This window comes from Pelmatolapia mariae, linkage group LG3_W (genome assembly GCF_036321145.2).
Source record: "Pelmatolapia mariae isolate MD_Pm_ZW linkage group LG3_W, Pm_UMD_F_2, whole genome shotgun sequence".
In the NCBI taxonomy this organism is placed as follows: domain Eukaryota; kingdom Metazoa; phylum Chordata; class Actinopteri; order Cichliformes; family Cichlidae; genus Pelmatolapia; species Pelmatolapia mariae.
In genome coordinates this window covers 55,964,426-55,975,401 of record NC_086229.1, presented here as the reverse complement: position 1 = coordinate 55,975,401, position 10,976 = coordinate 55,964,426, and the positions used below count along the sequence as shown (strand labels likewise).

Genomic DNA, 10,976 nt, shown 5'->3' with positions numbered 1-10,976 from the left:
TCAGAAACTGGAATTAGTTAGGGTTGAGGGAAAAATGAATGCACTCTCCATTCAACCTGACAGAGCTTAGAAGGTTATGCAAAGAAGAATATGACAAACCTGCCCTAAATGAGGGAAGGGAGTCCGAACTGAGGGGATCTCACTACCAGAAGGAAACATTGCAGAGACTGAGGACAGCTACCTGAGGATCCTCTGGGCAAACAGGAACAACAGAGAGACTGCTGGGAAACCCGCAACCACCAAATATCTGCAGAGGGTCAGGAAGTCCAGAGGAGTCAGCTGAATGGGAAGAACAAGATCTGGGCTATCAACACCTATACCCTGTCAGTGATTAGGTACCCTGCTGGGATAATAAACTAGCCAAAGGAGGAGATGGAAGCCACTGACATCAAGACAAGGAAGCTCCTGACCATGCATGGAGGGTTTCACCCCAAATCCAGCACCCTGAATCTGTACACTAGGTAAAAAGGTGCAGTGACCCTGAAGTTGGGTGAGTGGCTCCAGCAGATCCCAGGAACAACATCGGAGATCTCTGTCCAGAAGAGTGCAGCCCTAGGAACAGCTAAGATACTACATAGGACCCTCAATCTCCCAGGCAGAGGAGCCTAGTTTGAAGGATAGACTGCACACAGGGGATATATATATATATATGTATATATATATATATATATATATATATGTATATGTATATATATATATATATATATATATATATATGTATCAGATTCTCTAAGGTTGTAACATGACAAAATGTGGTACAAGTGAAGTGCTGTGAATACTTCCCAGACACTGTATATAATGAAGCCATAAACAATTTATTTTTCATGCTTTCAATATCAAGTACATTGTGGCGGGTCAAAATCTGGCACTTTGTGAATCACATTTAATCAGTTATTTTGAGCCCTCGTAACTCACATTCCTAAGCTCACATCCTGCTTATGTGATTTTTTTCAGATTTTTCATTTGTCAAGTGTCCCTGACACAGAGAAAATACATAGCAACAGAAAAATGAAACAAATGCATACAATTTTTTAGAAATGGTGACATTAAGTGAACAGTATTATTTAAAGTATTTCTATATCATAACCATTTAACAATTTAATGATGACAAATATGTTTTAATTGTAGTTTAATGATTAGATGCACCAGAAACACTACAATGCATAATTATAATACAATACATACTGCGTCCATTAAAAGCATGTTAAAAACTTCACATTATATCCTCATAACAACCCCACCCTCTTTTTTTATTTTTTAACATTTCAGTCTTGCAAGAGGAGTACACACAAGTGTCATATGCCGTGGTAGAGAAAGGTAACCTTTAAGAGTCATTGATATTTTGTCAGGGTTTTTAAGAATTAACGTACATAAATGATAGCATGTGAGAAAGCTCTTTCAAAGTTTTGTATTATCTTGTTAGATGGAAACAACTGAATTGCCATTGATCGCAACCACAAGTACTGCTTTGTATGCATATATGTATGCGTGTGTATATACACACATATACACTTATAAAGCCTGTTAGTAATCTATCGAGCTTTATATAAACTGATTACTTAACACAGATGAGAAATTTATAGAGAAAATGTATAGAGAAAAAAACAGATTTTAAATTTGTTTCCAAAACAGAACTGGAAGTATCCGGAGAACACATCAAGACTGTCATCTATTCTTCAGTGAATTGAGGATTGTGCATCCGTCCATCCTATTCTGCTTATCCATTATAGGGTCACAGAGGCTGGAGCCTATCTCAGTGTCATAGGCCGGGAGGTGGGGTACACCTTGGACAGGTCGCCGGTCTGTCACATGGTTAACACATAGAGTCAGACAACCATTCGTACTAACGTTCACACCTGTGGGGAATTTAGAAACATCAATTAACCGCACCCTACTTATTGACTGACTGACTGAGGCCCATACATTTTTTATTTGCTGGACTTTCCTTTGCTAGACTATTAAACATTAACAGTTATTATGCTATTAGCACAGATTCCTTTTTTAAAGTGTTTTATTTTTTTTTTCTCTGAAATGGAACATCTACATTCTCCTGTGTGTGTTTTAAAATTTGGATTGTCTTTTGTATTTTTTTAGACTTTCAGCTTTTTTGTTTTTCTGCAATGTGTAATTTATAAAACAACAACAATAAATGAACAAAAAATAACAAAATACCATATTTTTCAGACCATAAGGTGCACCGGATTATAAGTAAAACAAAACAGTCAGATAAGTAAAACTTTACTCAATTCATTCTTCTTGCTTCCTCCACTTATGTACCATTGATTCATTAATGTTGAATTCTCTCACAGCTGCTCTATTCCCATGTTGTTGCAGTATATTAATGACTAACCTCGTATTGTGGATGGATTATCCAGTTGTTCTCCTGACTGAAGTTTGGTCCATTCACAGCATCACGACCTCAATTTTATTTGTCCCTAACCATCAGGAACCCTCATGTGAACTTTTATCGAGTGGAAAAAAGTTCGCATTAATCCTCCAGCTTCACTGTGTTTATGTTATGATAACATAGCTGTGACGCTAGCAATCACGTAGCACATCATTATATACCAGCTAGGCCAACTTCAGTAACCCTACAAACGTCACTGCCATTTAGTTTTCTGTCTTCATTTCTGTTGGAAGTGATAGAAGAGCTGTACGTCTTAATTTAGACAGTTTTTAACTCTCAGGGATGCTGCAGTGTTCGTTTGACTTTGGGACCTGAAGCGGACGAAGTTTTGGACCCAGATTACTCCGTGAGGCTCCTGACTACGGCAGTCGTAATGCTATGACAATCCATGAAGCAGTGCAGCTCGTAGCTTACCAAAGTCGTACTAAAACATTTTTTGACAGATTTTTCAGCACCGTGTCCCACATAAAATTGGTTCGAGGTCAGTAAGCGTGACCAGAATTCATACATAAGGTGCACCGGATTAAAGGATTTTAAGTGCTCCTTATACCCCGAAAAATATGGAAACTGTTTTTTAGCAGTCAGTGTTTGGTGTTGTTGGACAACACTGAAGCCGTAGGAATGCTTCAGTGGACTGGAGTTGGAGTGGACTGAAGTTAAATTTGCTTAAGTTTATTTCCTATGGAGCATAATTTCAGGAAATACAGAAAGTACAGAAACCAGTTGGATAGCCAAGGATATTGAAGTTCTAACACAAATAAAGTAATACTCTAATTTCCTCGGACTCAAACAATTAGTTCTTCTATCTAAAACTACCATAATGAATGTATGTTTCAGTGGCAAAGAGCACATTCTGCCTATTATTACACATGCAAATATACATTCACTACATCCCCCCACCCACTGTCTCTATATTGGTCTCTGTCTTAGTCACGTTGTTGGTGTCAGTTAAACCACCTTGTGTTACCTGCTCGGTCTGTTACCACGTCTGAAGATGGTGTTCAAATAAACACAGATGCTGCTTCTTTTTAAACACATTCACTGTGGTTAGTAACCAACATTACAGCACACTGCTGTTTTATGTTCCCATTAACATATTAAACCACTGACATCTATTAAAAACAGCCTCACTAATGCAGCTCTGTGTATTTCTATAAACCACACTCAAATTAAGTTCAATTCAAGTTAACTGACACATGAACTGAAACTAAAATTTTCCATTTCTGTTCTGACAGTTCAGTTAAGCATTTATTAAGCATTTATATTTTTACCATTTAGAATGAAAATGAAACTTAAATGGTACAGTGTTTGAAAGGCAGTATGATACTTGTTTGAAAAATAAATAAAACGGAGGAAAAGCTATTCTTCCCCTCCTTCCCCTTCCAGAGATGCAGCACATGAGGTTGTGTGAGTTTCTTTCTTAACTGAACATGACCCAAGTAACAAGAATTTCAGATTTACTCGTAGTACTAGTAGGTGTGCTTCAATTGTGCTTCAGTAAGAAACATTGTTATGTTTGTCATGTGATGCTCAGTTAGTAACCTGTTATGTTGTAAACTGTTTGGATGTGGTTGGGAAAAATGCGCAATATAGTACTGACTGGACCTTGCAAACTTGTGGTCTTTCAGCTGATTGCACTGCTCAGTACACCCAAGTAGAAGGAAAAATCAGGAGGAGTGTCTAACTCTAGCTTTTTAGTCCAATGAACCACTGGTGCACCTGACTCACACAATTGTGAGTTATGAAATATTCTACAAATTCTAGCATTATAGCTAATAGGTAGAAGTAATAGAAGTATGGCGACCACAACTTACAAACATCTGCATCTACACTTGGGTTTGATCATTGCATAATAAGCCATTTCCAATAATCTTTTTCTTTCAAATTTTCAAGCCCCGAGTTGTTGGGATCTGCAGGAAATGCAGGTCATAAATTGTAAACTGGACCCAAAAGCAGACAGGCACAGGCAGACTGCAGAGAACAAAAAGCTAAATGTTTAGCTGATTAAATAACTGATGAAAGTACAACATAACAAAAAGAAAAGAATACAAAAGGAAACAGATAGTCTGACAATGGACAAAGGGAGACTTAGACAATATATACAAACAAACTAAGAACTGAAGGCTAGACCAAATACACATAAGAGTACATGAAGTACATATTAAACCATGAATCAACATAGAATATTTAAATAAACAGTAAAAAGTTCAGAAACATAGAAACACTTGATCAAATGACCCAGGACCAATGACTATTTATGACTCTGTGTTGCCCCCTAGTGTTTGATACATATGATACATACTCTAAATTGCCCCTCGAGATAAATAAAGTTATGTCATTAGTGTTAGATCATTTTATGGAGTAACGTTTTTTTCTAGTTAGGTCACCGTTTTATTCATATGATCAGGGGCGGATCTAGAGAAATTTTCTTAGGGTGGCATGAGGGTGGCAAAGAAATCAAATGGGGTGGCAAAATTGAAGCCTCTTTTTTTTTTTTTCAAACACATATGCAGGTGGTTACATATGGTTAAAATAATTCAAATGCAGTAAGCATACATATAGTTCATATAGTCTATAACTTAATTATTGTCTGTAGCCCACATAATTACACACTTTAGTTACATAAAACATGTGAGTTTTGATCTTATGTACTGTATAGCCTGTATAATAAATCAATATGTAGCCCAATAAGTATAAAATCCAGAAAGCTACACAACATGGGGCGGTTCATTTACAAACACAAGTCTAACTTAAGTTTCACAGTTTTTTGTTAGAAAACAATCACAGTGTTACAGCTTAAATTACACAAAATGTCAGAAATCTGCACTGTCATGAACAAAAATTTAAACCTAATTTTTCATGATTTGTTGGATTAACCCTCTGAGGTCTGAAATACAACAGCCATTTTTGACTCCTTTTGAGTTTACGTTTGTATTTCACCCTCAAATTGTTTCATTTTATTTTTCCCCTTGCCTTGTTTGGTATCATTCTTTTCAGCTCAACTGAATTTAGTTTTTTTTTTTTCACTGACATACTGCATTAGTATTACTGATCTGAAATCACACAAAGAACTTAAAATCCTAGTAGTATTTTTTACTGTAAAAAAAAAAACCACACAGACATGTTGAGTAAATTTTTATAATTTGAAATGCAAATATAAAATGTACATTTTGTAAACATATATAACTATTTATCTAAAAATGCAGCCAATACACCTGCTGTTTTTTTTTCCATTTTATGCAACCGTTTAAAAATATTACTAAAACTAAAATGAGAGAACAATCAGGTGTCGCAATAAGATGCCCCACAAATGATGTGTGCCAGTAAAATAAAAGTTTGTCCACCAAAAGACAGAGGAGAGTAGCACAGGGATAAACCTGCAGGCCTGACAACAGGAGGTGTATCACTCCACTGGTTTTCTACTTAGTGACAGTGTTTACACTGCAATGTGCCTTAGTGACATTCATTAGTGCCCTCACTGACACACAAAACAAAACGACTACACAACAGAACAGCTACACAAGACAACACAACACACTAAGCATACACTCCACACTAAACGTCACAAATCTCCCACATCTAAAAACTCTCTCTCTCTCTCTCTCGCTCTGTCTCACTCTCTCGCTCTGTCTCGCTGCTGTTACCGTCACTCCCCAAACTCCTCCCTCTTCCTAAACATCCAAATCCCACGTGTTGACTTTTTTTTTAATTGGTTGACATGGTACATTTTTCCACCAATAGGAAAGAGGTGGCTTTTTTTTCCCTTTCTTTACTGTTTTCGCGCTGTCCTTACAAAACGCTTAAAACACACACACACACAAACGTGACGACAGTATTTAGAAAAAAGCGTGGCTTATATATATTATCATAAATCTGGATTTACTGGCCTGTAATTAAAATTTAAAAACTTTGAAGTCCGAACTTTCAATGTGGGCTGAGACTTCAGTGTGGCTGCAGCTTGTTGCTATGTCAGCTTAAATCAGTCATGTGATTTGGAGGTGCAGCGTGTCTGTGGACCACAGAGGGTTAATATCACTCACCTTCCTTCCATTTCCAGAGTGTAACATCCAACCACCTGTGTAAAATCCGAAATTCCCATGGTGTTGTTCAAAATGTGCTGTGGCACAATCATAAGCATCGCTTGCTACTGAAAACAAGGAAAAAGCCGGTCCTGCTATGGGCTGAACCATTTGTTAATGGTGGAGGGAAGGAACACTATGCAATATATTCAGTTTTAGCATTTATATTCACTGTTGACTGTAACTACACTCAAACTGTTAATGCTATCTTATTTTAATAAACAACACTGTTATATGCAAAACTGGGGTGGCACTTGGGGTGGCAAGGGATCATTTTAGGGTGGCACTTGCCACCCCATGCCACCCTTCTAGATCCGCCCCTGCATATGATCAAGGTAAAATATGGGTGATGCATTTAATGACTTTGTTTAATTAATGCATTTATTCCATCTGCTTTAGGTGTTACATTTCCTGACTGGCTCATTGTTTCCTGTGATTCATTCACCACATTGAACTTCAGCACCGCCAAGCTTTTACAAGACATTTTATCTTGTCAGAAAACAGTGTGGAGTGACTTGCTTGGAAAACTCACCTGCCTGCAAGCTCTCCACTAGTTTTACTGTCAACCTTCTTCTCGCTCAGAGCAAACCTTTGGCCTAAAATGTATCATTTCCATGCAAGACTTTTCCATCTCCCAATTTCACAAACATCAATTTAGCAGTTCACCTCAAACTCAGTTAAGATCCTTCCCACCCTTTGCAGAGCTCCTAGTTTAAATAAAACATTTAAACTGCCTCTCGCTGCTAGTATCTGACTTCAGAGTCCATCTCAGCCGCTATGACATCATAAGTGTGGCTTGCATGTTATTTCTTTTTTTTTATGGCTATGATTCATTTTAGATTATTGAAGATCATTTTGTTATATACTAAAGATACAGTTGTCTTTTTCTTATGCCTGTGTTATGCTTAATCCCTTGACCGCTGCATGTAGAACTGGAGGTGTGCAGAAACTCCCTAATTGAGTGTCCTTTTTTTTTTCTTAGGGTACTCAACTACGGTGGGACCCTGTATAAGTAGGGTCTGTTTCTTCTCCTCCAGTGATTTCCTTACTGCACTGCTGTGTGCTCTGTGTGGACTAAATTCCTTCTTGTACAAATAAAACTCTCAAAAGACAACTCCAGCAGATTTCTTTTATTTAGGCACTAAATTTCCACAGCATCAAAATTTATGTTGACATATATTGAAATGCATCACTTTACACTACTTCACCACACAAATTCTAAATGTGGTAATTTGCAAATAAACAAAGGAACTCTAACATTAAAGCATTTACTGAGTGTTAAGGATACACATTTGCTTTAACCAGAAGCAAATTTAAGACCAACCTTCTAGTGCATGTGTATTTCTTAATTCCTGCGAAATGTGATCACTTTACTCTTTTTTTTCTTCCTCTGATATCAGTCTACTGTCTTCACAAAAACTATGTTCTGAGTCTGTACTCGGTAAATTAGGGCTGGCCACATTTTCTATATATTGTAACAGTTTCTCTATGCTTAGTACCAGTTTCTCAGATGCAGTCACTGTTTCATTCACGCTCCATTTGCATTCTAAGACTTTTTTTTTTAGATTTAAAGATGGTGCACTGGAGGAACCTTTATCTTGCGCCATTGAGTGGAGCTCCATTTCACTGACCTCCACCACTTCCTCCATTTTCATTAATTGCAGTTGAAATTGATCTTTTTCCTCTTTCAGTTCTTTCTTGTGTAACATCAGTGTCCCCACCATGTTTTTAAGCTCTCCCTTCTTCTTCTGTAAATCCTTGGTAAGTTTGGTCATGTCATCCTTCATTTTTTGATTATCTGTGTGATCCAAGTTCTCTTGTTGTTGGGTCATAGTGGTTTCTGTTATCAAACAGACAAACAGGACGATTCACAGCTAATGTGTTTGATGCACTGATGCTTGAAAGTTTAACAGGACACACAAGAACAACTTAAATGTGACTTAATATTAAATATCAGGAGGATATTTAAATAATACATTTTAATTCAAATGTGTTTCAATGACAAAAATATTTTCAAAAAACTGGGAAAAACCCATCAGTATTTTTATTACTACTTTAACAAAACCTATTAACAGACATATGAAGAGTTACACTGTGAATTTCACAAATCCAAGAAGATTAAAACTAATACATTGATGACTTAACTTACTGTGTTTCTTTTTCCACACAGCAAAGATGAGTACAAGGACACTCATGACACAAGCAGTCAAGCTGATGGCAATGCAAGCTGCAGAGCTACATGGAGTCCCAAAAAAATCATCTGAAATATGAGAAAAGGTTAGACTTATGAATATATACAAATATAGAAGCATACCCAAATAAAATTATTTTGTACCTGGAACATGTATGTGTGTCTCTCTGCTCTGGTTGGTGTTCCTCTGTTGGACTCTGCAGGTGATGTTGTTGCTGTGTCTCTTCTCCACAGTCACTCTGCTGCTGACAGTATAGAGGTCATCAGGACCTCTGAGGGTCTCTGTAGGTCCAGCAGAGAGGAGGTTTCCCTCACCGTCCAACCACAGCAGCTCAGGCTCTGGATACCAGCCTGCAGACTCACACTGTAACACCACTCCACTTATGGATTGGTCAATCCCAGCTAACCTTACAACTGCCTGGGAAACACTCCCTGATGAGCGAAATGAGCATCAATCGAAGAACAGAGTAATAATTATCACCCCAAGCATGTTGTACTAATGGCTATTAAAACACTTCTGAATAAACACATATAAAAAAGGCACAAAAATAACTTTTGCTTACCAACAACAAGCTGGACAGTAGTCTCTTTATCCAAATCTGGAAAGTAACATCTGTATATTCCTCTGTCTGAGTGTTTTACTTTGGAGAGTTTCAGTGAAATATCTCCAAGCTTTAGTTTAGCAATGTCTACTGATGTCCGTCCTTTGAAAGATGAATGCTGATTAACATGAAGGTCTTGACCTTCATGCCACACATGGACAAATCTGGGTTTAAGGTCAGGTCTTGCCCACTCAAAGGTCATAGCAGAAGCATCTGAAGCCGGTTTCAGATGGCATGGCAAAATAATGTCATCACCCACCATCACACTTACTGCCTGCGATGGACCAATGACCTGAATCTGACCTGCAAAGATGATTCCTGCAATGAGACCCTTACTTATCCAAACTTATTTTATAAAATCTTTATTTATATGTAACAGCTGAACACAACAATTGTAGGCTTTTTTCAAATCCCCTGTAAGTGTACAGTCACTTAAATGCCAATCAGCATACCATGTTATGCTATCAGTGACAGTTAAAATCACCCATTACTCTGAAAATATGAATCTACCACACTCTAAAAAAGATGCAGTCTTTAATCAAGTCTGTTTATTTTGTTTTATTTTCCCAAAGTTACCTTCACAGCAGCATGTTAGGAGAAGCAGAACAGGAGACTGATGAAAAATGAAACATGTGAGACTTGATGTAGGCTGCCTCTTACTTCGCTTTAGCACCATGATGTTCTGTGAAGGAATGAATAAATAATAAATAAAATGTAAAAAAAAAGAAAAAAAAAAAAAAGCTGTGTTCAGACCGTGCTGTCTTGTGAATATATAAGAACTACTGCTAGATCGATTAATTTGCTGCGATCCGATATTAAACCTCTTTAATGCATAATAACAATCAATCAATCTTTATTTATAAAGCACTTTTCATACATAAATGTAGCACAAAGTGCTTTACATGGTTAAAAGCAGCCCACCCCACCCCGCCCTCCAATTCACTCCCCACACTCTCATTAACATAAACGATCATGGATACATACACCCCCCCCCCCCCCCCCCCCCACACACACACACACACACACACACTTAAAGAGTAAAATTGGGCTGGGCACACATGAGCCAGGTGTGGAAACACTATCACAGGGAGCTGTCTGCACCGGGAGCCGGTCACAGACCGCAGCCTCCAGGCTGGGCACACAGCAGGAGGGAGGCAAAGAAGCCCCCCAGCCAGGCTGAGAAGACCGACAGAGCCCCAGCAGCCACGGTCGATCACAGCCCCGGTGCAGAGAGCCCCCTCCAAGGAAACACTGGAGATATGACCTAATAAGAATATAAACAGGATAAAAAGATAAAATAAATAAGAATGGGATACAATATAAATATAAATAGAGTAAGAAGATAAAAAATGAATAAGAATAAAATCAGTAAATATTAGGTAAAACCTAAATTAATAATATAAATAGAATAACAGGATAGAATAAATAAGTATAAAATAAATAAACGTTAGGTGAAAGCTAAATTAAAAAGGTGGGTCTTGAGCCTGTTCTTAAAAACATGTATGTTCTCTGCGGCCCTGAGCTCCTCCGGCAGGCTGTTCCACAGTCGAGGACCATACCACTGAAAAGCTGCCTCTCCGTGAGTATGTGTCCTGACTTTAGGAACAATCAAAAGGCCAGTACCAGAGGACCTCAGGGTCTGCGAGGGTTCATATGGTAAAAGCAGATCTGAAAGATAAGAAGGCCCAAGACCATTA

The 10,976-nt window shown here is 37.8% G+C and overlaps 1 protein-coding gene across 1 annotated transcript; it reads right to left on the bottom strand.

Moving 5' to 3' along the window:
* Positions 1-1,748: 1,748 nt before the first annotated feature.
* On the bottom strand, positions 1,749-9,955 carry LOC134623790 (butyrophilin subfamily 2 member A2-like). The gene is made up of 5 exons (XM_065470194.1): positions 9,940-9,955; positions 9,241-9,582; positions 8,822-9,109; positions 8,118-8,326; positions 1,749-1,802 (listed from the first exon to the last, which is right to left on the bottom strand). Exons 1-5 carry the CDS (start codon positions 9,953-9,955, stop codon positions 1,749-1,751), a joined length of 909 nt encoding a protein of 302 aa, XP_065326266.1.
* Between the last annotated feature and the right edge of the window lie 1,021 nt (positions 9,956-10,976).